Source organism: Podarcis erhardii (assembly GCF_964252035.2).
Source record: "Podarcis erhardii genome assembly, chromosome: 6".
Classification (NCBI taxonomy): domain Eukaryota; kingdom Metazoa; phylum Chordata; class Lepidosauria; order Squamata; family Lacertidae; genus Podarcis; species Podarcis erhardii.
Genome location: NC_138510.1, coordinates 5,939,029 through 5,966,639, shown reverse-complemented (window position 1 = coordinate 5,966,639; position 27,611 = coordinate 5,939,029). Strand labels below are relative to the sequence as shown.

Here is a 27,611-nt window from a genome sequence, read left to right as displayed (position 1 = left end):
TCCCTCTTGCTGTTCTGGCTTCTGGGATAGCTGCGCAGCCTGCATTCGCTCCATAAGATGCACACTTATTTCCCCTTACTTTTTAGTAGGGAAAAAGTGAGTCTTATAGAGCATAAAATACGGTAATTAATCTGCTGCTCCCCATTTTTTCTTTTAATTATGCTGCTTTCTTCATAATTGGGGGGGGGTTATGGCTTATTGCTAAAATGTTATGATGTAGCTGATTCAGATTGTTCTCTTCAATTTTCAACTTTTAATGGATAAAATGGTAAATGGAAGTGCTAATTATTTTCGCTGCCTGGGAATCTCCACTGCGAAACGGAAGCGAATCTAACAGAGCGGCTTAATTTGGCGCTCAAAATTCCTGGAACCCCAACTGGTCCCAGTTTGGAAATCATTGTTCTGAACCCACAACAGGCCAATAATACACACATGCAAGGAAGAGCGGCTGAAAAAAAAAACAACGTTTAGGGGGGATTAAAGTAATAGCACACCTAGCAAACACAAGAGATTTAAAGGCGGAATCCGGAGAGGAAAAGCAAGGACCAAAATGCAGGGACTGACAAAAATATACACATAATAAAAAGGGCTCTAGTAGTTTAACAGTTAAAGTACCATTCAAGGTGGCTCTGCTGGAGGACACAGTCAAACACCAGTTCAAGAGTCTATTTCATTCCCATTCATGCCCCTTAAGCTGCCTTTTCATTCATTCGAAACTTCCCTGAGTGCTACATGATCTTAAAGCAACACAGCTGTTCTCCAGTGACCTATTCTCAGGGGTGTCCCTGTTGAGAAAAGGCCTGGAAGGCAGGAAGCCATCGGAAAATCCTTTGTTGCAACAATTAGTACCTGGATTTGCAAGGGATGGGGAAATGAGGGGGGATATTTTCACAGAAAACTTAGCAGTCCTTAAAAGAGAGGAGGGAAGATGAGGGCTCTGTTCTCTCTTCACAGTTTTACGAACCTCTATTATTCATTTCAGCAATGACAGACAGCATCTTAAAAAGCAGAGACATCACCTTGCCAACAAATGTCCGTATAGTTAAAGCTATGGTTTTCCCAGTAGTGATGTATGGAAGTGAGAGCTGGACCATAAGAAGGCTGATCGCTGAAGAATTGATGCTTTTGAATTCTGGTGCTGGAGGAGACTCTTGAGAGTCCCATGGACTGCAAGAAGATCAAACCTCTCCATTCTGAAGGAAATCAGCCCTGAGTGCTCACTGGAAGGACAGATCCTGAAGGTGATGCTCCAAGACTTTGGCCACCTCATGAGAAGAGAAGACTCCCTGGAAAAGACCCTGAGGTTGGGAAAGATGGAGGGTGCAAGGAGAAGGGGACCACAGAGGACGAGATGGTGGGACAGTGTTCTTGAAGCTACCAGCATGAGTTTGACCAAACTGTGGGACGCAGTGGAAGACAGGAGTGCCTGGTGTGCTCTGGTCCATGGGGTCACGAAGAGGCAGACACAACTAAACAACAACAACAAATTATCTGTTCCCCACCCCCCACCCCTTCTGAAAAACAACAACTGTAAATGCTTTGCAGCAATAAGTAGGAAAATGGCAGCTATCTGGATGTTGGACGGCAGCTCTCATCAATCCATCAGCCCTTTCAAGCCATGACAACTCAGATCAAAAGGGGAAGTTCCATTGAGGCTCTTAGAGCTTACTCGCGAGTAAGCAGATGCAGGGTTGCAGCCAGACACGTTGATGCTCTTCATAAAGTTCCTAGTGGAGCAAAGTGATTATCTGCAAAGATTATCCGAGTGCGAAATGTCACCCAGCACTGATGTTCTTCTCTGGCAGTTCCTAAGGCTAACAGCTCACCTTCCTCTCCTCGCCCCACCATGATATTTTTAGGCTTTTTTTATTGGTCTTTGTCATTCTGCCAGATTTATTGATGCCAGTTGTCATATAAGCTCCCTGCAAACAAATGAGAAGAAATGCTCAACAAATAGTCTAACCTCTGTGTAAGCTTTGTGCAAGCAGATAAAGAGGAATGGTCAATAAAACATGTCGTCTGGAGGTGCCCTTTGTCAATATCTGGCGTTTCGGGGGCACCTGCCAGTTAACATGCAACCGCAGTCAGCGTTTGATGGTTTCTGAGGGCTGACATGCAACGGCACTTAGTAACGTTTGAACTATGTCCACTTAATTCATTTGCATCTGCTTGAATAGGTAAGCCAAACCAGAGTCAGATTTCAAAATGGGCTAACATGTTTTGATTCTGAAACTGAAATGCCAGGTTTTCGATGCTTTCGTAGAGGTTTTCTGCTGGGGCGTTCCTGTCCGACTTTCTTTTCCTCCTCGAGTTCTTCCAGTAAGTATCTACAGCCTCATAAGCTGGCTCTGTGCTTGGCTTTCTGCTGTTGCCTACCCACAATTCACAGCCAACAGACTCATAGCAGGGTTCAATAGCGGGAGGCTGGAACAATGAGGGCGGGTGACCTGGCCTGCCATCTGATTCCTGATGGACAGATGCCACCAAGGCATTTCCTAGGCTCATCTCCCCTTGGGATGGTCTCTCTCCACTGTGCCCACCAGAGCCCTCGGTTTTCTTCTTCTTCTCCTTCTTTCTCTCCTTGCGCACCACTGAATACATTTCTTCTAACTACGAGAGAAGCAGACATTAGGGGAGCGTCAATAAAATGGTTTGGGGGGTCGGTTTCGTGCACCTTTGATCCTATGAAAGCCCTCGAGGCAAGACAGCTTTTCTCTTGCCATTCTGCACACAGGGGAAACCCCAGTGCACTGGTGAATGCAATAGTAATAATAATAATAATAATAATAATAATAATAATAATAATAATACAAAAATGCTGACAGATTTTCACAAGGACTTTCATTAAAAACACAAATAAATTGCAAACTGGAAAAAGAGACATGGGGTGAATCTACACTGGTCGTTTTTAACGTTAAAATGCGTTATAAAAATGTGACACTGGAGGGCGCTGCAGAGCAGCGATATGCTGAGAATGGGAAATTTCATTGAGAGCTATATTATGGTTTTTTTATAGCTTTTAACAGCGATTTTACAGATCAGTATAGATCCAGCCATTCATTGACAGATTCGCACTTCCCTCTTCCAACCCCAGTATAAGTTTTTTTAAAATGTCTTTTTATTAAAGATTTTCTTGATTTACAAAGGTATGTGCAATCTCTCTCTCTCTCGTATTTTTTTCCTCCCACGTAACTTTTTTTTTCTTTTCAAATTGGTTTCATTTGTTGAGACATTAGGAAGAATAGGGGGAAAGAGGTGGAGGGGGGTGGAAGATGAGTGGGGGTGGGGTCGGGTGGTGATGTTTCTATTTTATTTAATACATGTGGGGTTTGGTGTCAGCGTCGCTTGTGAGGCTCTCTGCTGTTCACTTGTGTTCCATTGGTGGCGAGAGAGGTTGGGGTTGGCCTGGGGTGTGGTTGTCTTATTGTGATTGGCTGTGGTGGTCTTTGTTCTCATGTGTGAGGAGGGTGGGTGCAACCCCAGTATAATTAAGAGCAATGAACCCCCATTGGGGGGGGGTTACTTCAATTGCACAAAAATGGGAGGTCTCTTATACTGGTGACTGGGAGTGGCTGCCAGGACCATATAACACTGGTCCTGAGAGATCTGCATTGGCTCCCAGTACATTTCAAAGCACAATTCAAAGTGTTGGTGCTGACCTTGAAAGCCCTAAACGGCCTCGGCTCAGTATACCTGAAGGAGCGTCTCCACCCCCATCGTTCAGCCCAAACACTGAGATACAGCTCCGAGGGCCTTCTGGCGGTTCCCTCATTGCGAGAAGTGAGGTTACAGGGAACCAGACTGAGGGCCTTCTTGGTAGTGGCGCCCGCCTTGTGGAACGCCCTCCCTTCAGATGTGAAGGAAATAAGAAGCTATCTTATCTTTAAGAGACATCTGAAGGCAGCCCTGTTCAGGGAAGTTTTTAATATTTAATGCTGTATTATTTTAAGCACTCGATTGGGAGCCGCCCAGAGTGGCTGGGGAAACTCAGCCAGATGGGCAGGGTAAAAGGTAAAGGGACCCCTGACCATTAGGTCCAGTCGTGGCCGACTCTGGGGTCGCTCATCTCGCTTTATTGGCCGAGGGAGCCGGTGTGCAGCTTCTGGGTCTTGTGGCCAGCATGACTAAGCCGCTTCTGGCAAACCGGAGCAGGGCACGGAAACGCCGTTTACCTTCCCGCCAGAGTGGTACCTATTTATCTACTTGCAGTTCGATGTGCTTTTGAACTCCTAGGTTGGCAGGAGCTGGGACCGAGTAACGGGAGCTCACCCCGTCACGGGGATTCGAACCGGCAACCTTCTGATCGGCAAGTCCTAGGCTCTGTGTTTAACCCACAGCGCCACCTGCATCCCTAATAAATTATTATTATTAATTATTATTATGATATATACCTGTGCTGCTTGAGCAGCGTTAAGTGTCGTTGCTAGAGATCCCTGCTGCGATGCTTCAGAGGCCCCCGCCTCTATCTCTGCGTGCTGGTGGGCCTTTATCTTCTTCCCTTTCAGAACACAGGCATACTCGGCTCCTGGTGCTTGGCCTTTTTGCCCAATAGCATCCTCCTCCTCCTCCTCCTCCTTCGTGACAGGGCTTGGTTCCTCCGTTGCTTCCTCTGACGCCGTCATGGATTCATACAGCACATCCTCGGCTTGGTTTTGGAAGCTCAGGTTTGAGTAAATCTGGTCTGGAGACAGCAGGTCCACTGGGGGCCTGCGGGGAAGCCTCCTCTGGGGCAGGATGATGAAGCTGCAGCTGGATATTGTCCCATCATCTTCGCTCAATGCGCAAGGGATGTTGCCACCGGTTGACCTCAGATCTAGAGGAAGAGGATGCAAGAAGCGTAAGAGGAGGAGTTTTTCTTAGGAATGATTTTTATTTATTTTATTTTTTAACGGCTTGAGGGTTGTAGTAGTTTTTTTTTAATAATAATAATAATAATAATTTTATTTATACCCCGCCCTCCCCAGCCAGAGCCAGGCTTAGGCCGGCTAACACCAATAAAATCACAGTAAAAACATAATGGGGAAAAAAGAGAGGGGGGACAAAAAATCCAATTTAAAATACAGGTTAAAATGCAATTTAAAATGCAGCCTCATTTTAGAAGTAGCCCATGGATCAAAACCATAAGGGGAGGGTAACATAAGGGTGAGACCGAGTCCAAACCAAAGGCCAGGCGGAACAGCTCTGTCTTGCAGGCCCTGCGGAAAGATGTCAAATCCTGCATTCAAGCGGTGCATAAATTTTATGAAACAGATAAACGAATAGCCAAAATAAGCTGGGGAAACGACTCTTATATTATTTGCAATTTGCAGCAGTGTGGGCAAATGCTCCTTTGCCTCCAACTTTTGTTGCCTCTCAGCTTGGAATCCTGAGATTTGAACTGGATGCCAGAGTTTTTGGGAAACGTGTGACAACTTACTTTTTGCCTTGGAATTTGTCCTGTTCAGCTGGTGCGAGTTGACGACCGTCAAGAGCTCCGTCTGCAAAACAAGAAGTTGTGTCTGGGCGGTGGGCACAGTGGCATAGGAAGTGGGGTGCGGTGGGTACGGGTCGCCCTGGGTGTCATCACTGAGGGGGGTGACAAAATGCCAAAAATATGGGTTTCTGAAAAAATAACTCCTGCACCCATCGCACACCCCTTCTTACGCGACTTCAGAAACACTCTCCCCTTGAGTGATTTCCAGAAGCATTGCTGACTCCAACTTTGCTGGCAGAACACAGCCTTTATGGCTAGGAGCCTTCGACAGTGCTCTCCTCCATGAATCTGCCTAATCCAGAGGCGTAACCAAACAATTAACCCCCTGTGTTGCAAACAATTATCAGTAATATCCAAGGCAACACGATGACCAAGTACAACAATGCAATATCAACATAAACTCTTTATATAGTCTATACGGGACATAGAACAATATGAGAAACCAAATAAACAGAAATCTTATAAATCTCTGACAATCACTAAATGTGCACTCTTGATGGATTCTCTTGAAAACATAGACCCAAATAAACATAAGTCTTATAGGTCTCTGAAAGTCTTTGTGGGCTATGCAAGTCTCTGAAAGAAGCAATGGGTCAGATTCTTATCAGGTGAAAACAAGCTGTAAAGCTTTGTTTTATGACGTCCATCGCTGCCAAAGTGGTCCGCAAACAGACGTAGTGAACAGTGATTCCAGATATACCCACTGTTTCGTGGGATTCTTCTTCAGCACAGAAGGATACAGAAATGCTTCATAAAAAAAGGTAAAGGGACCCCTGACCATTAGGTCCAGTTGTGGCCGACTCTGGGGTTGCGGCGTTCATCTCGCTTTATTGGCTGAGGGAGCCGGCGTACAGCTTCCGGGTCATGTGGCCAGCATGACTAAGCTGCTTCTGGCAAACCAGAGCAGCGCACGGAAACACCGTTTCCCTTCCCGCCGGAGCGGTACCTATTTATCTACTTGCACTTTGACATGCTTTCGAACTGCTAGGTTGGCAGGAGCAGGGAGCGAGCAACGGGAGCTCACCCCGTTGCGGGGATTTGAACCGCCAACCTTCTGATCGGCAAGTCCTAGGCTCTGTGGTTTAACCCACAGCGCTACCCACGTTCATCTATGTGGTGAATGGAATTGTATAACAACAATATCTATGGAGCAGTGGTCATAAAGTTAATCCAGAGGCATAGCTAGGTGAGGCGGGGGGCACTGTGCGCCACACCGCGGGGCCTGCAGCATTCCTGAGCCACGCGTCTCTCCTGGGCAGACTTCCTACAAGCTCCGCACTGCTTTTTTGAGCAGCGCGGGGCATGCGTCTGCCCACTGCCTCAGTCGCCCTACAGCTGAGGGGGAGGTCGCAGAGAGGCTCCACGTAGCGTGCCCTGACTTGGCTCGCCCGGCCCCCATGGACAGTTGGCCCCGCCCCCATGGGAGGCTTGCTCCGCCCCCGACTGCAGGGCACATGCACTGCCCCGGGAACTCGAGCGACTAGCTATGCCACTGGGTGGGCAGCTGTCTGCATCCCTGGAATTGCAGCAAATGGTACACACACACACAATCGAGTAAATAAATAAAAATACTTACCGTATTTTTCGCTCTATAAAACATACTTTTCCCCCTTCAAAAATTAAGGGAAAATGTGTGTGCGTCTTATGGAGCAAATGCAGGCTCCTTGGTTTCAGCGATAGCAACGCGAAGCCTCCGAAGCGCAGAGGGAGAGCTCCCCCCGCGCTCCAGAGGCTTCACGTTGCTTTCGCTGAAGCTGCCTGAAGCCCCCGGAGCTCAGCAGGAACTCCCACTGCGCTCCGGGGGCTTGAGGCAGCTATCCGCAAGCCTTCGGAGCGCAGCCTGAAGCCTGGAGAGTGGGAGGGGTCGGTGCACACCGATTCCTCTTGCTCTCCAGGCTTCGCTTCGCTGGAGAGGCGCTGCACAGTTTTCTCTCTCTGCGCAGCGCCCCTTCAGTGAAGCGGGAGGAGAAATCAGGAGTGCTCTGATGGTGTTTCCTGCTTGGCAGGGGGTTGGACTCGATGGCCCTTGTGGTCTCTTCCAAGTCTATGATTCTATGATTCTATGAAATGGAAGGGGCTCCGTTTCTCCTGCCGCTTCGCTGCAGGGGCGCTGAGCAGAGAGGGGGAGAATTTTTTTCCTCTGCTCTCCCCCTCCTATGGTCCAGTGCGTCCTATAGAGTGAAAAATACGGTAACTAAAAGTAGAAGTGATCAGAATGTTTTAATGCTCACTGAGGTCACTCGGATTATGTTGTGGCGCATTCTAGCGACACAACTGGCAACCCGACTGAGCAATAGCATGGCTTCTGCAAACCAACCAATCGCATTGGAGGTTGCTCGGTCCTGCCCCGCCGCCCCCCAAATCCTGGCTTCGTCCATGTGCGCAAAGAATGTACTTGTTATTGGGAAACCAAATGTAGAAAGGAAAGAGGTCCACTCACTGCTTCCTCCAGCATCACTCCATCTTGTGGAATTACCCTGTTCTTCTCTTTCCTGAATGGCAGAAAAAGAGATGGAACGAATCATTCACGGGTCAGTTTAGCAACACCCTGGTCAGCTGGTGGGAGTACAGAAGGTCCACGTATTTTTGCTGGACTGGATAGCTATCTGATCAGGAGGCCCATTCCACACAATGTAGGAATCAGGCCTTTTCTGTGGTGGCACCGATTCTTGCGAACCCTCTCCATTTAAACACCACACAGATGCTCTCGCCATCCCTTTTCGTTACCTGCTAAAAAAACCACCCTTTTTTGGCCAGCCTTACAAACTTCTGTCATTTTCTTTTTTTCCCTTTTTTTATTGGCTTAAAAAAAATTATACAGACAGCAAAACAAAGAAGCCTAAATTAACGTTGCCTTCTACCGATAAGAAATAACAATAACTATTGCAATAATGAAAATACTAAAAGTACATTCACTTCCCCTTTTAAACTTCTATTCTGGTTGCAATATATTACTATTCTATAAGAATCTATTATATCCTTTGAGGTCCCATATATTATTTTATTTCCCAAATTCAACCTAACCCTCCCCTCCTCACTGCTTCCCTTCACCTGTGTGAAATCTTCCCATCATATTTTTTTTCTAGTTGCTTTGATAAAATAGAGTAACATGAACACTGTTGAATTATAATTACTTCTTTTGTCCTTACACGCTTAACAAGTGCCTATAAAGAGTTCTGCTTTGACACCATATTTCTTCATGTATTCCCCTATGCCTTCCCATTCTGTATTGAATTTTTGATTGGAGCAACCCCTGATTACTGCAATCACTTTTGCCATCTCGGCAAACTTCTGTCATTTTCATGTCTCCCCATTACACCTCCCCCCCCTCCACAATAGCATCTTGCCAGAGTGGGGCATGCTCTAGTTATCTCCCGCTTGGGCTACTGCAATGCGCTCTACGTGGGGCTACCTTTGAAGGTGACCCGGAAACTGCAACTAATCCAGAATGCGGCAGCTAGACTGGTGACTGGGAGTGGTCTCACTGGCTCCCGGTACGTTTCCGAGCAAAATTCAAAGTCTTGGTGCTGACCTTTAAAGCCCTAAATGGTCTCAGTCCTGTATACCTGAAGGAGTGTCTCCACCCCCATCGTTCAGCCCGGAACGATGAGGTCCAGCTCCGAGGGCCTTCTGGCGGTTCCCTCATTGCAAGAAGTGAGGTTACAGGGAACCAGGCAGAGGGCCTTCTCGGTAGTGGCGCCCGCCCTCTGGAAAGCCCTCCCATCAGATGTCAAGGAAATAAGCAGCTATCTTCTTTTTAAAAGACATCTGAAGGCAGCCCTGTTTAGGGAAGTTTTCAATATTTAATGCTGTATTGTTTTTAACACTTGACTGGAAGCCTCCCAGAGCGGCTGGGGAAACTCAACCAGACGGGCGGGGTATAAATAAATTATTATTATTATTATTATTATTATTATTATTATTATTATTATTATTATTATATCATCATCATCATCTTGAAACAGAAGCAACAGACGTGAATCTTGGCTTTCTATAGCAGGCTAGTTTCTAAGCACACTCTTCTCCAAGCAACCAATATTGAGATGGTTTATTTTGCACATGTGAAAGCGTCTGGGTGAACAAAACGCTTGTATTGAAATGAAAATTCTCCAGTCCCAAAATATGGTTCAAAAAGCTTCACTTACAGAACTCAGCTGAAAAACAAATAAAATTACATTCACTCAGTTGCACATTTCAAATACTGCTCCCAGCATAAGGTATCTAAACTTAGCTTACATATTGTTACATATAAAAGAGCTTTATTTGCAAAAGCCGCTAAAAGTATTTGTGCCAGTCACATAAAAGACAACGCTGCAGATTATGCAGAGGACTCAGTTTATTTGATTTATTGTAAATGGCTGCTTGTTTCTGGATTTTTCTTCATAGGCTTTGTTGGATTTGCTGGTTTTGTAACTGAATTGGTAATGGGTTTTAGTCAAATACAATAAATGATTGATTGATTGAACTTAGTTTACAAATAACTTGCATTCTGGCTAAAAACCCTTCTCCACTGCAGCCTCTTTTAACTTTTTGCTGGAGACAGAGACAAACACATCCATTCTCTTCAGTACCTTAGAACAAAAAGGCCCAACACCCAACATGCCTGCAAATTAGCACATGCATAGATTGGAAATGCTCTGTCTTTCCTGCAACTATGAGCTGTTGATCATCCTGTGACTAAGCCACAGAAATACAGTCCCACAAATGCTTAATGTAGGCTTTTCTCTAACTTCATGAAAATAGATGCTAATTGGAAATAAACTTGCAATATAAGCAGCATGTAATAGGGGAAGAAATGGAAATATCTGAGAGAGTGTGGAGCCAGTTTTGGGGAAAAAATGTACTGAATTAGTTTTAATTTGGCACTGATGTGTTATAAATGTGGGAAATGAATAAAAACTAATTGGCAAGAAATTTCCAAGCATGCTTCACAGTATATAGTATATAAACACATTATATACCTTCCATTTCAATGCACACTAAACCAGGGGTGACAACTTGAATAAAATATTGAGTTTTGGAGGGCAGCTTGTATTGAATTTGTTTTAATTTGGCACAGATGTTTTATGAATGTGGGAAATGAATAAAAAATTACATAACTGGCAAGAAATTTCCAACCATGCTTCACAGTACATAGTTACAGGCACATTATATACCTTCCATTTCAATGCACACTAAACCAGGGGTCACAACTTGAATAAAATATTGGGGGAAGGGGGCAAGTAAGCCCTATTTTGCATAACTGACCACATGACACAGTGAATGGACACCATTTACGGCAATGCCCATCAAATTTTGGGAGGGCCCAAGACCCCTTGGCTGCTATAAGTTGGCTCCTGTGCACTAAATATTTATACTTTGTTAAGTTGTGGGTGAACATAACAGATGACACAGCAATTCTTCAAACAGCTCTTGTTTATTCACAGGCCAGAACTGAACTGAACTGAAGGGTTCAGCCAGCCTGCTTATATAGAGCTCCAGTACAACACAACAGTAGCAACTTTCTGTAACTATCCAATCACTGAACGTCACTTTCGATCCCTTATTTGCATAAGTGGACCTGCGTGAAAACTATCTACAGTATCCCCCTGCTGGCCCAGGGTGAGACTTCAGTACATAACATACTTAACAACCAAGAGACATTCTCTGTTCTCAAGGCCACATTCCAAGCAAAAGCAGGCAAGAATCCTTTGAATGCAAAGGTGTGTGGCCTGGGAAGAGGGTGTGTGGCTTGGGCAGTGTTCCAAGGGCCAGGCGGAGAGGTTTCGAGGGCCACATTCAGACCCTGAGCCTGCAGTTCTCCTTTTGTGCTTCTTTGTCATAAGGAAGGCACCCCAATTCCCAGGATTGTTTTGCTAGCTCTTTCCAGCAGCTTTTTCAGCTAAACGCTGCAGGAGTTTCAGAACGACTCAGTGGGGAAATTTGGGGGGGGGGTCCCTCCTTAAACCACGCTGTTGCTTCCTGCCCGAACTGCCCTGATTTATGTTGCTGGCTGCTCGCTTCCTTCCTGTCACAAGTTCCGTCCAGCAAAGTGGCTCCTTGCCTCCGAAGACATTAATTTTTCTTCCTCGCTTGTCTCCTTTAGCAACTAGTAGTAACTGTGACTAGTGGCTAGTAGCAACTAGTAATAACTAGTAGTAACCTAGACAGCATCTTAAAAAGCAGAGACATCACCTTGCCAACAAAGGTCCGTATAGTTAAAGCCATGGTTTTCCCAGTAGTGATGTATGGAAGCGAGAGCTGGACCATAAAGAAGGCTGATCGCTGAAGAATGGATGCTTTTGAATTATGCTGCTGGAGGAGACACTTGAGTGTCCCATGGACTGCAAGAAGATCAAACCTCTCCATTCTGAAGGAAATCAGCCCTGAGTGCTCACTGGAAGGACAGATCCTGAAGCTGAGGCTCCAAGACTTTGGCCACCTCATGAGAAGAGAAAACTCTCTGGAAAAGACCCTGATGTTGGAAAAGATGGAGGGCACAAGGAGAAGGGGACGAAAGAGGGTTGGACAGCGTTCTTGAAACTACCAACATGAGTTTGACCAAACTGCGGGAGGCAGTGGAAGACAGGAGTGCCTGGCGTGCTCTGGTCCATGGGGTCGCGAAGAGTCGGACACGACTAAACGACTAAACAACAACAAGTAACTGTTCAACATACCAAGCAGTCCAGACCTTGAAGGACGAAGCGTTAAAAAATTCACCAGATAAGAGCTGCCTCTGCCAGACGTTGGAGTGTTTTAATCCTATCACGGGAGCCTGGAAAATGTCATTTGGCAGAGAGAGCTTTGCACAGGTGTTTTGGGAGGACAGGGACGGGACCATGACCCTATTTGGCCCAGCTGTGAACCCAGCTGGTCCAATGTGATTCTATAGATTGCATTACTGCAATGCATTCTGCGTGGAGCTCCTCTTGGCGCTACAGCTCAGAGGCGGTTTTCGGGGGGCACAACTGGTGCAATGACACTGGGCGCCTCGCTGCGTGGGAAGCCACAGTACAGTGGTACCTCAGGTTACATACGCTTCAGGTTACAGACTCCGCTAACCCAGAAATAGTACCTTGAGTTAAGAACTTTGCTTCAGGATGAGAACAGAAATCGTGCTCCGGCGGTGCAGCAGCAGCGGGAGGCCCCATTAGCTAAAGTGGTGCTTCAGGTTAAGAACAGTTTCAGGTTAAGAACGGACCTCCGCAATGAATTAAGTACTTAACTCGAGGTACCACTGTAGTGTTTTAGAATAGAGCACACAAAAAGCAGGGGGGCAAATTTTAGCATCAAAGTGTAGTGATGGACATGAGACAGGTGTTGGTAATAATTGGTAATAATTTTTTATTTATACCCCGCCCATCTGACTGAGTTTCCCCAGCCACTCTGGGCAGCTCCCAATCGAGTGTTAAAAACAATACAGCATTAAATATTAAAAACTTCCCTGAACAGGGCTGCCTTCAGATGTCTTTTAAAGATAGGATAGCTGCTTATTTCCTTGATATCTGAAGGGAGGGCGTTCCACAGGGCGGGCACCACTACCGAGAAGGCCCTCTGTCTGGTTCCCTGTAACCTCACTTCTCGCAATGAGGGAACCGCCAGAAGGCACTCAGTGCTGGATCTCAGTGTCCGGGCTGAACGATGGGGGTGGAAACGCTCCTTCAGGTATACTGGGCAGAGGCCGTGTATCAGTCTTTAATCAGACTTTCCAAGCAAGCTGTTGGCTAGCCCTGCAGAGGCTCCTTTTATTAGCAGAAGTCAACAATTGGAAACAGTAGTGAAACCACCCTGAACTTAACGCATTTCCATTTAAGCACATTGCCAGCGTCAGCAAATACACGTGTCAGCAGGTGCTTCCCTCGAACGTTCCCCCCAATACTTGATTACGTCTGCATCCCCCGTCATGCTCCAGCCAAGCAATATGTCTAAGCAAACGAATTGTGAAAGGACAAAAGGTCAGGGGGGAAACCCTGTTTTCTAGCCAAGAAGGCAAAAGGTCAGGGGAAGCAGGTGCAACGCTCCTTGACATATGGTTGCACGTCTGGTGCAAGGTTTGCTTTTGCAAAGCGGAACGTTACCTCCACACCAAAGTCCAAGAGTTTGAAGTCAGCTATTATACAGCTAGTACAGAATGATGTGGCATCTGCTGCCAGGAGTGAAACCTTGAACTGGCTGCCCGTTTGCTAATAGGCCAAGTTCAAGGAGTTACGATTGGTATCTAAAGCCCTTAATCCCTTATCTCCCAGAGCGAGCTGTACTGCCCCCTGTTGGTGGGGGTGATCTAGTGGGGTGCTAAGGGGCTGGCAGAGGGGTGCTGGAGGTGTAAATGACTATCAGACTTTGAAAGGCAGGCATCACTGGGTCAAGTCCATCCGTTTTGTTGAACTAATTAAACTAAACCCTTTAATTATCCACTTCAGTTATGTACACATCTACATGCGCCCCAGGGACGTGGGTGGCGCTGTGGGTTAAACCACAGAGCCTGGGACTTGCCGATCAGAAGGTCGGCGGTTCAAATCCCCGCGACGGGGTGAGCTCCCGTTGCTCGGTCCCTGCTCCTGGCAACCTAGCAGTTCGAAAGCACATCAAAGTATATGCTTATATGCTTTGAGGTTTGTTCATTTTCCAATCAAGAGGCGTGTAAATTGTATGAATGAAATGAATGGGATGTTGCAGAATCTGCCCCCCCAGGCACTCTATCTGTAGAAGGCTTGTCAATTAAGGGTGAGAGCAGCTCAGATGCTTACCTCCTGCAAAGTGTGCAGAGGGCCAAGAGACAGGCGGTTATGCCAACCAGGGAGACAACAAGGAACGAAGGGAAAAAGTCGCCAGCGCCCGCTTCCTCCAGGGGTGGCGCCATCAGTCCAGGATTCCCCTGCGAGACTCACTTGGCATAGGATGCTGTGGAGGAGAAGAAGAGGAGGGAGAAAGGTTGTTTTCTGCTGCTCCAGAGAAGCGAACACGGAGCAATGGTTCCAAACTACAAGAAAAAAGATTCCACCTAAACATTAGGAAGAACTTCCTGACAGTAAGAGCTGTTTGACAGTGGAATTTGCTGCCAAGGAGTGTGGTGGAGTCTCCTTCTTTGGAGGTCTTTAAGCAGAGGCTTGACAACCATATGTCAGGAGTGCTCTGATGGTGTTTCCTGCTTGGCAGGGGGTTGGACTCGATGGCCCTTGTGGTCTCTTCCAACTCTAGGATTCTATGATTCTATGATTCTAAGCAAAAAGGACCATCAGACTCCCGGGATGCAGTTTGCCTCATTCATTCATTCTGCCATACAGAATCAGACCATGGGCTCATCTGGCTCAGTACTGCAATAATAAGAATAATAATAAATTTTATTTATATCTCGCCCTCCCCGGCCAGAGCCGGGCTCAGGGCGACTAACACCAATAAAATCACAGTAAAACCTTAATAGGAGAAAAAGAGAAGGGGAGGGAACCAATTTAAAATACAGATTCAAATGCAATTTAAAATGCAGCCTCATTTTAAAGTAGCCGATAAATCAAGACCATAAGGGGAGGGAAACAGAAGGGTCAGACTGAGTCCAGACCAAAGGCCAGGCAGAACAGCTCTGTCTTGCAGGCCCTGCAGAAAGATGTCAAGTCCCGCAGGGCCCTGGTCTCTTGTGACAGAGCGTTCCACCAAGTTGGGGCCAGTACTGAAAAGACCCTGGCCCTAGTTGAGAGCAATCTAACCTCCTTGAGGCTCGGGACCTCCAAAGTGTTGTCACTTTTGGACCTTAAGGTCCTCCGCGGGGCTAGATGGGCCATTGGCCTGATCCAGCAAAGCTCTTCTTATGTTTCTGTGCTACAGTGGTACCTCGGGTTACAGATGCTTCAGGTTACAGACTCTGCTAACCCAGAAATCATACCTCGGGTTAAGAACTTTGCTTCAGGATGAGAACAGAAATCGTGCGGTGGCAGCGGAAGGCCCCATTAGCTAAAGTGCTACCTCAGGTTAAGAACAGTTTCAGGTTAAGAACAGACCTCCGGAACGAATTACGTTCTTAACCCGAGGGCCCTCACAATCAAATCGTGGAATCCACAGACAAAGTGGATTTTAAGCAAGCTGGCTGATAATAATAATAATAATAATAGTAATAATAATAATAATAATAATAATTTATTATTTATACCCCGCCCATCTGGCTGGGCCTCCCCAGCCACTCTGGGCGGCTTACATAAAAACCAAAAATACAGTAAAATATCACACGTTAAAAACTTCCCTGAACAGGGCTGCCTTAAGATGTCTTCTGAATGTCAGGTAGTTGTTTATCAATTTGACATCTGCTGGAAGGGCGTTCCACAGGGCGGGCGCCACTACCGAGAAGGCCCTCTGCCTGGTTCCCTGTAGCTTTGCTTCTCGCAATGAGGGAACCGCCAGAAGGCCCTCGGTGCTGGACCTCAGTGTCCGGGCAGAACGATGGGGGTGGAGACGCTCCTTCAGGTATACTTGACCGAGGCCGTTTAGGGCTTTAAAGGTCAGCACCAACACTTTGAATTGTGCTCGGAAATGTACTGGGAGCCAATGTAGGTCTTTCAAGACCGGTGTTATGCGGTCTCGGCGGCCGCTCCCAGACACCAGTCTAGCTGCCGCATTCCGGATTAGTTGTTGTTTCCGGGTCACCTTCAAAGGTGGCCCCACATAGAGCGCATTGCAGTAGTCCAAGTGGGAGATCACCAGAGCATGCACCACTCTGACGAGACAGTCTGTGGGCAGGGAGGGTCTCAACCTGCGTATCAAATGGAGCTGGTAAACAGCTGCCCTGGACACAGATTTGACCTGTGCTTCCATGGACAGCTGTGAGTCCAAAATGACTCCCAGGCTGCGCACCTGGTCCTTCAGGGGCACAGTTACCCCATTCAGGACCAGGGAATCCTCCACACCTGCCCGCCTCCTGTCCCCGAAAAACAGTACTTCTGTCTTGTCAGGATTCAACCTCAATCTGTTAGCCGCCATCCATCCTCCAACCGCCTCCAGACACTCACACAGGACCTTCACCGCCCCCACTGGTTCTGATTTAAAAGAGAGGTAGAGCTGGGTATCATCCGCATACTGATGAACACCCAGCCCAAACCTCTGAGTGTTGGATCCTCAGGACAGCAAATGGAAGCTGAAAGGTTCCTTCTTGTTGGGAATGTAAGAAAGTAAATAACTTCTGTGAAATGATATATAATGAGATGAAAAAGATGTTGAAATATACATTAAAAAAAAAAGATGCATTTTTACTTGGTATTATAGGTCAGGACATTAAGAGGCAGGATGTTACGGTAAATTGTTTTTATATGCAACAACAGCAGCAAGAGTGTTGTTAGCCCAGGAATGGAAGCAAGAAGAAATTCCGACAAAAGAAGAATGGCAGATAAAATTAATAGACTATGCAGAATTGGATAAAATGACAGGAAAGATTCGAAACTTGCGGGACTAGAGATTTACAGAAGATTGGAAGAAGTATACGAACTATATGAGCAATTGTAACCAACAAATTACGCCAGTAGGACTACAAGAAGTTCTGTAAAGAGAAAAATATGAAACGTTGCAAAGTAGAAAAAGTAAAAAAGATAACAGTTATGAGATTTAAATGTAATAGGGAAAGTAAGAAATCTATATTAAGAGATTAGATTGGAAAATTTTCAGACAGGATTGATGGAAGTCAAAAGATTGTATAAGATGTAAAAGTATGTTTAATTACTGTTGAAAATGATATGTTAAAAAGCGCATGTATATATATATATATATATGGTTTGTTGACCACAAACTTGACATGAGCCAACAGTGTGACGCGGCAGCTAAAAAAGCCAATGCAATTCTGGGCTACATCAATAGGAGTATTGCATCTAGATCAAGGGAAGTAATAGTGCCACTGTATTCTGCTCTGGTCAGACCTCACCTGGAGTACTGTGTCCAGTTCTGGGCACCACAGTTCAAGAAGGACACTGACAAACTGGAACGTGTCCAGAGGAGGGCAACCAAAATGGTCAAAGGCCTGGAAACGATGCCTTATGAGGAACGGCTAAGGGAGCTGGGCATGTTTAGCCTGGAGAAGAGGAGGTTAAGGGGTGATATGATAGCCATGTTCAAATATATAAAAGGATGTCACATAGAGGAGGGAGAAAGGTTGTTTTCTGCTGCTCCAGAGAAGCGGACACGGAGCAATGGTTCCAAACTACAAGAAAAAAGATTCCACCTAAACATTAGGAAGAACTTCCTGACAGTAAGAGCTGTTTGACAGTGGAATTTGCTGCCAAGGAGTGTGGTGGAGTCTCCTTCTTTGGAGGTCTTTAAGCAGAGGCTTGACAACCATATGTCAGGAGTGCTCTGATGGTGTTTCCTGCTTGGCAGGGGGTTGGACTCGATGGCCCTTGTGGTCTCTTCCAACTCTAGGATTCTATGATTCTATATATATATATATATATATATATATATATATATATATATATAGGCTCTTAACGAAGCATGCAAAATATCATGGGCCCCTTGCAGCTTGCACTCTGGTTGGCACTGGGTTTCCTGTGCCTCTGAGCCACAGGGCCTGCAAACCCGAGGGAGCTGTCGCTGCATCGCCAAACTGTCAACCACCGCTGAGCTGTGGTCTCTGCTGCTCCCCGTGTTGCAAACAAGGACGACCTGCTATGTTCATGCGCTCAAAGGTGAAACGGCACACAGGAAGCTGACTGCGACATTCGCCGTCAGGCTCCCCCTAACACGACTCTCTTTGTTTCCAGTACCGTAAGAACAGAGGCGGATTTAGGGCATGGCGGGGGCCAAGGACACACCTTCCCGCTTCCGTCCTAGTTAAGTCCTGGCCTATACAGCTGCACATAAAAGGTTTTGAGTGTGTTTTAAGTGCAATATACAATGTGACACTAGATGGCGATGGTGAGCCTTATGGAAAAATCAATGTATTTTTTTTTTTAAATCACTCAGTCGAAAATCTAACTATAACATACAGTGGTGCCTCGCAAGACGAAATTAATTCGTTCTGCAAGCTTTTTCTTCTTGCGAGTTTTTCGTCTTGCGAAGCACGGTTTCCCATAGGAATGCATTGAAAATCAATCAATGCGTTCCTATGGAGACCGTCCGAGGACAGAGGGGAAGGCGCGTGGTGTCCCCGGACCTGTTTAAAGCAAGGACCTGTCCTCTGTCCCCGGACCTGTTTAAAGCAAGGGGCGGCGGGGAGAAGATTGCTTCTCCCCGTTGCCTGCCCCGCAATCTCCGGGGACAGAGGGGAAGCGCCGTGCGCCTTCCCCTCTGTCCCCGGACCTGTTTTAAAGCAAGGGAATGGGCAGCGGGGAGAATCGCTTCTCCTCATTGCCGCCCCTTGGTTCAAAAGGGGTCCGCGTGCGCCTTCCCCTCTGTCCCCGGAGCTTGCGGGGCTGGCAACGGGGAGAAGCGATCTTCTCCCCGCCGCCCCTTGCTTCAAAAGAGGTCCGGGGACAGTGGGGAAGACGCGCTGCGCTTCCCCGCTATCCCCGGAGCTTACGGGGCAAGCTTCGTTTTGCGAAGCAAGCCCATAGGGAGATGCGTCTTGCGAAGCGGCTAAGAAAACGAAAAACTCCTTCGTCTAGCGAGTTTTTCGTCTTCCGAGGCGTTCGTCTTGCGGGGCACCACTGTACATCAAAATCATCCTCCTATTAGTTATACCTAACAGTATATACTTTTGTCCTCATTTTCCCCCCTTCCTCCCTCCCCTTTAACCCCTCCCCCCAAAACTTGCTCTCTCTTCAAATCTTTAACCATGTGCACAGATTATTCATTCTAATTTGGATGCTTGGGTTGGCTTCCCCCCGTGCTATCCATTTCCTAGGACTTGTCCATTTATTCAAAATCTTTTGACATTTGCTTTCCCATGTATCTTCCGTCATTACCTGTTCAAATATATCAGATTGTATATATTCAAAAACATAGTCATTCCATTTTTCTGTTGTCCATTTATCCTTTTCTTTCCATCTTGATGCAATAACAAGCATACCAGCTAAGATCATAATTTTATCCCAATCTTGCTCTTTTTTTCCCTATTTTACTATTCCCCAGTATTCCTGAGATAAGCATTTCTCTACTGACTTCTGTCTTAACCTGAAATACATCTGAAATAACCTTTATAATCTTTTGCCAATATTCCTTTACCCAAATGCACTCCCACCACATATGTGCATATACCCCTAACTCTTGACCGCAGTGCCAGCACTTAGGACTCAATCCTTTAACTATGTATGCCAGTTGTGCCGGGGTTCTATACCTTTTCAATAGGAATTTTTTACTTAATTCTTTACATTTATCCATTTTTATTTTATCTGTACTCCTCATCATCTCTTGGACCGTATTCAAATGAAACAGCCCTTCCCGCTCCCATTCATTCTGAATTATCCTTATCATCCTTTTCTTTATTTCTTATCATTAATTTATATGCACAGGGCGCCATATTGCCAGGCTATGCCCCTGATAAGAACATAAAAGGAGCCAGCTGGATCAGGCCAATGGGCCAGCATCCTGTTTTCACAGAGGCCAACCAGATGACTGTAGGAAATTCGCAAGCAGGATTCGAACACTCTCGCCCCTCCTGCCGTTTCCAGAAAGCGATATTCAGAAGCATCGCTGCCTCCAACTGTGGAAGCAGAAGAGAGCCATCGAGAACCCTCTCCGCCTCATTTGTGATTATACCTAAAATCACAAACGATATTCCTGGCAATCAAAGGAAAGTATTCCTCTATGCGACAACAGCTGCCAGTCTTATGTACTGAAGTTCTCACCCTGGGCCAGCAGGGGGATACTGTAGATAGTTATGCAAATAAGGGATCAAAAGTGACGTTCAGTGATTGGATAGTTTTTAAAAGTTGTTACAGTTACGTTGTACTGGAGCTCTATATAAGCAGGCTGACAGAACTCTTCAGTTCAGTTCTGTCCTGGCCTGTGAATAAACAAGAGCTGTTTGAAGAATCGCTGTGTCGTCTGATATGTTCACCCAAAACTTGACAGCCAGGACACTCATAGCAAAAAATGGGAAAGGGGAAAAAATTCCATCCATGAAAGAATGGCAAATTAAATTTTGTGAATATATAAATCTGGCAAGACTCACAGCATTCATAAGGAGACAATCGGACCAAAACTGGTTAAAAGAATGGGGATGTGCTAAAGAGTATATGAAAAAGCATTGTTCTGGAGTAAGCATATCGGTATGTAATGAACGAAGCTTTGCAGGGTTAAAGAAAGTGAAAAATGGTGTAAAAAGCATAAAGATAGAAGTAATAGAAGTAATCTACATTAGACACACCAACTTAGAAAGAGTAAAAATTTCCAGGTCTTAGACAAAGGAAGGAAGTCAATATGTGTATATGTATGTAATGACTAGATTAGAATGATGATATGGTTTTATTTGTAGATGTGTGTGTTTTTTTGTGTATTGTTTTTTGTTCTTTTGTTCTTTTGTGTTTTTTCTCCTCTTATTGTTTGTACTGTTTTATTTTGGATTAAATGTTTGTAATTTTTGTTGTAATTTTGCATTAAAAAAAGAGAGCGAGAGAGCCCTCTCCTCTTTTATCTTAATTGGCAGCCAGTGCTGCTTCCTGTGGGAGGGAGTTCCACAGTCTCACTATGCGCTGCACGAAGGGCTTTATTTTTTCTGTCCTGAATCTTGCAACATTCAGCTTCATTGACTGTCCACAAGTAATACTAATACTACTACTACTAATAATAAAAAAAATTATTTATATCCCGCCCTCCCCAGCCGAAGCCGGGCTCAGGGCGGCTAACAACAATAAAATAATACAACAGAAACTCCAGTGCGGCATTCTGCACCCGCTGGAGTTTCTGGGTCAGTCTCAAGGGCAGCCCCACGTAGAGCGAGTTACAATAATCCAGTCTGGAGATGACCGTCGCGTGGATCACAGTGGCTAGGTCAGGGCGAGAGAGGTAAGGAGCCAACTGTTTAGCTTGGCGGAGATGAAAAAATGCCGCCGTTGTTATAGCTGCAATCTGTGCCTCCATGGAGAGGGAGGTTTCGAAGATTACACCCAAACTCTTAACGGACGGTGCTGGCACTAATTGCGTCCCTGCAAGAGATGGGAGTTGCCCCCCAGTTCGATTATGCCAGTTATAACCTCATAAATTTCTAGCATTGCGCCTCTTCCTTCTCTTTTCTTCTCCTAGTCCTACAGACCGTCCAAGTGTCCCTGTTTCGCAGGGACGGTTCAGGATTCACAGAAGCCGTCTCGGTTTTTTAGTTGATCCCTGAATGTCCCCCTTTTCCTTAGGGCATCCCTGTTTTCATTGGAGAAATGTTGGATGGGAAGGAGTTATCTGACCCCCACAAGCCACCTGAAGGCAGCCCTCTATAGGGACGTTTTAAAATGTTTAATGTTTTATTATGTTTTTATGTATGTTGGAAGCTTCCCAGAGTGTCTGGGTCAACCCATTAAGATAAGCAGGGTATAAATATAAAATTCACAACAACAACAGAATTTCAACAGAAGTAGTTCATAAAGTTATAGCTACTACAGTGATACCTTGGGTTACATACGCTTCAGGTTACATAGGCTTCAGGTTACAGACTCTGCTAACCCAGAAATAGTACCTTGGGTTAAGAACTTTGCTTCAGGATGAGAACGTTGAGTTTTTCTCCAGGTTTTGGCCTCCCTTTGGAAGCAAACCAGGCCCCTGACCATCCCATCGCAGCAGGGTAATAAAGCAAACAAAGCTTATGATCTCCACCCTAAGCTCCTCCCCCAAAAGCACTGCAGTGGTACCTCAGGTTACAGACGCTTCAGGTTACAGATGCTTCAGGTTACAGACTCCACTAACCCAGAAATAGTACCTCGGGTTAAGAACTTTGCTTCAGGATGAGAACAGAAATCGTGCTCCGGCGACACGGCAGCAACAGGAGGCCCCATTAGCTAAAGTGGTGCTTCAGGTTAAGAACAGTTTCAGGTTAAAAACGGACCTCCGGAACAAATTAAGTACTTAACCCGAGGTACCACTGTACTATGCTATAAGATCCACTGTCCTGTGATATCATAAATGAGTTTGTACTACTGATGAAGCCTAGGATGGCGAAACAAGGCTAATATTCCGGAAATCCTTGTCTTAGACTCTGTGAAAGGATTCTGTGGAACTGCAACAACCTTTCGTACGGATTGTTGGACTCTATGAACAGACAGGTGGAATAAACTTATTCCCTTATGCATAAACTGATTAGAGAATGAACTGATCCACTGGGTTTTCTGCTTTTTCCATTGAACTTTATGACCTGCTTTTGTTGAAATCTACAATTCAATACAATGAATAGTATATATTATTTTTTTCAAACGTACAGCCATTTACGTCTTGTGTGTTTATTGAATAAGTTTCACGTAACCAGAGGTTTGTTGTTGTTTTGTCCATTCCCAGCAGCAAGGGTTGGCCGGCTGGGCTCCCTCACCCGCTTGCTTGCTTGCTTATTCCGAGGCTGCCTCAGCTCCCGGCAACCAGCACCCCTTGGCCAGCCCCAAAGGCACCATTCGCCTGGGGAGTTTGCAGCCAGGGCTGCTGTAGCAAACAGCTGTGCAAGCCTTTGGGAGGCAGAGATGCGAGAGGGCATCAGAGGAGGTAGGGAAGGAAAGAGGGACAGAGGCCAGCGTTGTCTGTGGCACCCCGGCCATCATTCAAGGAACCCCAAGGTGCCATGGCACACAGGTTGAAAACCACTGCCGTAACTAACCTGGGCCCTGTGACCTAAAATAAACCCAGTCTTGCCACAGCCTGATGCTTATCAGCTTGCGGAGACACAGAGGCGGAATTTTTCATTGTTTGCCCCAGCGTTACAAAATGCAACCCCTGCTCCATCGGTTTGGGCGTTTTGATGGGTTGGGGTTTGAAGACTTATCTGCTTACGGAAATTCCCTTGCGCTCTCTCAACCAGAGTCTCGTGTTTTAATTGCTGTGTTTTAAAGGGATTGTCTTACTGTATGTTCTAATTGCAGGTGCTTCTATTTAATGTTTGTGTAACTGGTTTTTACACTTTGAAAACCACTGGGAAGCCTTTTTAAAACTGAACACCACGTATTTTTAATTTTCTTGACCTTGCTTTTTTGTTGCTGGCTGTCAGCAGCTCAGAAAATACTTTTGTAAAAGGAAAGGGAGATGAAGTCAAATGAATTTTAAAAATGTAGTGAGAGGGCTAGCATCGCAGGATGTTGATGGCCCCAAACTGGTGCCTGAAGCAGCTCATGGTCCCAACACAAGCCTCCCATCGACTCATCTCCTCCTAACTAAACGAAGTCACAGTTGCTGCCCCTCATGAAGATGCTGGGGTTGGACTAGATAACTCATTGAATCCCTTCTAACTCTACAATTCTGACATTAAAACAGACGGGATAATCCAAACTCTTGTCCATAGAGACTCAAGATCAAGAAACATTTATTGATCGGAATTGTGTGATAGCTCAGTCGGTAGAGCACAAGGCTCTTATAATAATAATAATTTATTATTTATACCCCACCTATTTGGCTGGGTTTCCCCAGCCACTCTCGGCAGCTTCCAACAAAATATTAAAATACAATGGTCTATTGAACATTAAAAGCTTCCTGAAACAGGGCTGCCTTCAGATGTCTTCTAAAAGCCTGGTAGTTGTTTTTCTCTTTGACATCTGGTGGGAGGGCATTCCACAGGGCGGGTGCCACCACCGATAAGGCCCTCTGCCTGGTTCCCTGTAACTTGGCTTCTCGCAGTGAGGGAACTGACAGAAGGCCCTCGGAGCTGGACCTCACTGTCTGGGCTGAACGATGGGGGTGGAGATGCTCTTTCAGGTATACTGGACCGAGACTGTTTAGGGCTTAATCGCAAGGCTGTGGGTTCGAGCTCAGCATTGGGTGAAAGATTCCTCCATTGCATTAGGTTGGACTAGTTGAGCCTTGTGGTCCCATTCTATAGTTCTACGATATTCCCTCCCTTCTTATAAAAAAGCTAATGGGGCATATGCGATTCTTCCCCTCCTTTTAGTCTCACCGCAGGATTTAAAGCTTCAAAGAGCATAAATTTAGGGCGGCTCTCTCACTCTAAAGCAGCTCTCGTCAACCTGGTTCCCTCCAGATGTTTTTGGACTACAACTCCTGTCACCCTCAGTCACGGGGTTGTCAGGGCTGGGACTGGAAAGCACTGAAAGCCCCAAACATCTGGGGGATGTTGGAGGGTGCTCTAAAACATGGCCGCCAATTTGGACATAGATGTATTTATGGCATTTATATCCCCCCAACAAGGAACATAAGATGGTGACATAGCTCCTGCCCTCCTCATTTGCTACCCACAACAACCCTGTGAGGTAGGCTAGGCCTTTGGGCACCAGCCCCCCAAAGGTCACCCACTGAGCTTCACGGCTGAGTGAAGATTTGAACCCTGGTCTCCCAGGTCCTAGACCGGCACTCTGATACACCACACTGGCTCTCCTCAAATGGCTGAGCCTTTCACTCCCTCTGCTGCCAAGTCCAGATTACATAGCAGAGCCATCTCTGAAAACGGAACGTGCTCAATGCATTGCCTGGCCCCTAACTGGATGGGTGCTTGGGGCAGGAGAATTTCATCACATTTCCTTGCAAATAAATCCCCTGGGATGCTCATCCCAAGCCAGGCGTGCCCAGGATTGCAGCCTTAAGACAACTTTTAGAGGCGCGGAGAACCGCCACAGTCCAGGTTACTTACTTTAGCAGTGGGGGGAACAGAGGCGGGCAAAGAGCATCTCTGCAATCGGCCCCAGCGACTGGAATCCCTTGATCTTTCGGCTTGGCCTCACCGTCTTCTAGAATAAAAGGTCAGGTCCCAGCTTTCTGGGTGGCTGCAGGCAGCTCGGTCGCACGGCTGACTTTCCCAGGGTGCCTCTGAGCGGAGGCCACATGCGCCCTGTGTGGCAGAGCCTGCTTCCTGCCTGCATCGCCCAACTGCACGCTGCTTTTCAAAACCAAAAAAAATGAAAAGCAAAAGTACCAGCGGCAGGCAGATGCGACCAGAAGTGTGCTCCGCTCCCCACCCCCTTGTGGAACATCTCAGCAGGGCCTCATCCCCTTGGAGGGTAGGTTTATCAAGGGCCGAGGTAGCTGAATGGAACTTCCATGTGCAGCCGCAGTGTATCTCTGAAAGTCAGCTGCTGTGAGGGGCGGGGTGTTGTTCCTTCCCACCTTGCCTATGTGCTTCCCAGAAGCGGCTGGCCAATAATAATAATAATTTATTATTTGTACCCTGCCCAACTGGCTGTGTTTCCCCAGCCACTTTGGGTGGCTTCCAACAAAGATAAAAAATACATTAACATGTCACCCATTAAAAACTTCCCTTCAGATGTCTTCTAAATGTCAGGTAGTTGTTTATCTCTTTGACATCTGATGGGAGGGTGTTCCACAGGGCGGGTGCCACTACCGAGAAGGCCCTCTGCCTGGTTCCTTGTAGCTTTGCTTCTTACAATGAGGGAACCGCCAGAAAGCCCTCAGCGCTGGATTTCAGCATCTGGGCAGAACAATGGGTGTGGAGACGCTCCTTCAGGTATTCTGGGCCGAGGCCATTTAGGGCTTTAAAGGTCAAAACCAACACTGTGAATTGTGCTCGGAAACGTACTGGTCTCAGCAGCCACATATTATATAATATAAAAAAACAAGATGCTGTGTTATGTGGACACATGGTTTGAGCCAGCAACCATGAGTTAAATTAAGAGCTCTGTGCAAGTAACCTCATCCTATTTCAGGCCAGAGGAAGAGCAGATTATTTCCCATGCTTTCTGGGGCCAAAGAGGGGCCCAGTATTATTCAGTGGGAAGGAGAAGTCTCCCATATGAAAACCTTTCCCAAGTATTATCAGAGAATCACCAACCACCCTTTAAAACATGTTATCTACCACACATAAATGTAGCCTTTACTTTATTGTGGATGCAAAATATGAGGTTCCTTTCCAGATCTCAGTTCTTCTTTTTTGCCTAAAGTAACCTTTAGTTCCCACTTACTAAGGGTGGCAAGCGAGGGTGGTCTCAGGAGTGAATTACGACTGGCACAAAACCTGGGGAATCAGGACTCTTGCTTCCATTCCCCAATTGGGAGCTTCCCCATGAGAACAAGAAACCTGCTCAGCATTTAAGAGCAGGAGAAGCTGGTGCTTCCGACCTTCCATGACGCTTCAGGCATAGCATGTGCCCTGTGGTTTATGTGGACCCGGAAGTAGAACCTGCTGTCATGTGCATATCTGTACTGCCCAATCCTGAGCACATTTACTTAGAATAAGCACCACTGGATTGAGTGGTTCTTAGTCCTAGATTATAATTTTTTTAAAAAAGCAAAACAAGCATTGCAGCCTTAAACAAGAATGCCGGCGTGTTGAAGAACCTGACAAGACCCAGTCACCCTAGCAAAGCAGTAGCTTTTTCAGACTAAGTGAGGATAACATCCCACCCTGTTTTAAACAGAGGGCTGAACGTATTGCACCCAGCAGGGTGGGATTTGGCACCTAGCACAAATACAGCACATTTAATGGGCACAGATTAGGAGAGACTTCCTTACGTTTGTCTCTCTGTCACTATTCCTCCTTACTTTACCAAAGGTGCCATGGGCTTTGAAGACGCTCGAACACAGGAAGCAAGGGAGAAACATGCCAAGAGGAAGGCACGCTTGGCAAACCCTCATCATGATCAACTCCCGCCCGGAAACCAATGTCCCCACTGTGGAAGGATGTGTGGATCCAGAATTGGCCACCACAGTCACTTACGGGCTCATTGTTAAAACCGTGTTTATGGAAGACAAACTTACTCGGCTATGAGTGATCGCCAAAGATTGCTCCTTTACAAATGGGAAATGGAAGGAGAACAAGATGCTTTTCTGACAGAATTCAAGGGTGTGAGGGGAGGGATGTAACAGGAATTTAAACCGAGTGGCTGCTCTTCTTCTGGCCCCCAGTGCTTTTTACAGGGTAGATTTATCTCTGTTAGATGGCTCAGGCACAGCTGAAGAAAACCAGACCACTTCCTTGCTGGCAAATTATATTTTGCAAACCCGACTGCAAGCGAAGATGCACCGTCTATCATACATGCAAAAGTGCACACACTATAACCTGAGCTACGTAAAAAGTCCCAGGACCCAGAAAGGAAACTCCCAAGACCCAGAAAGCAAAGGAGTCGGCATGACTGTTCTTTTAACTCAAAATAATCTTTAC

At 46.2% G+C, this 27,611-nt stretch overlaps 1 protein-coding gene across 1 annotated transcript; it reads right to left on the bottom strand.

Annotated features, from left to right (window-relative positions):
- Positions 1 to 1,321: 1,321 nt before the first annotated feature.
- LOC309345017 (uncharacterized protein) lies at positions 1,322 to 25,621 on the bottom strand. Its single transcript, XM_081868026.1, has 6 exons — positions 25,128 to 25,621; positions 14,200 to 14,353; positions 7,914 to 7,965; positions 5,417 to 5,477; positions 4,392 to 4,813; positions 1,322 to 2,610 (listed from the first exon to the last, which is right to left on the bottom strand). The coding sequence occupies exons 2-6, from the start codon at positions 14,310 to 14,312 to the stop codon at positions 2,194 to 2,196; spliced, it is 1,065 nt and encodes a 354-aa protein (XP_081724152.1). The 5' UTR covers positions 14,313 to 14,353; positions 25,128 to 25,621; the 3' UTR covers positions 1,322 to 2,193.
- Between the last annotated feature and the right edge of the window lie 1,990 nt (positions 25,622 to 27,611).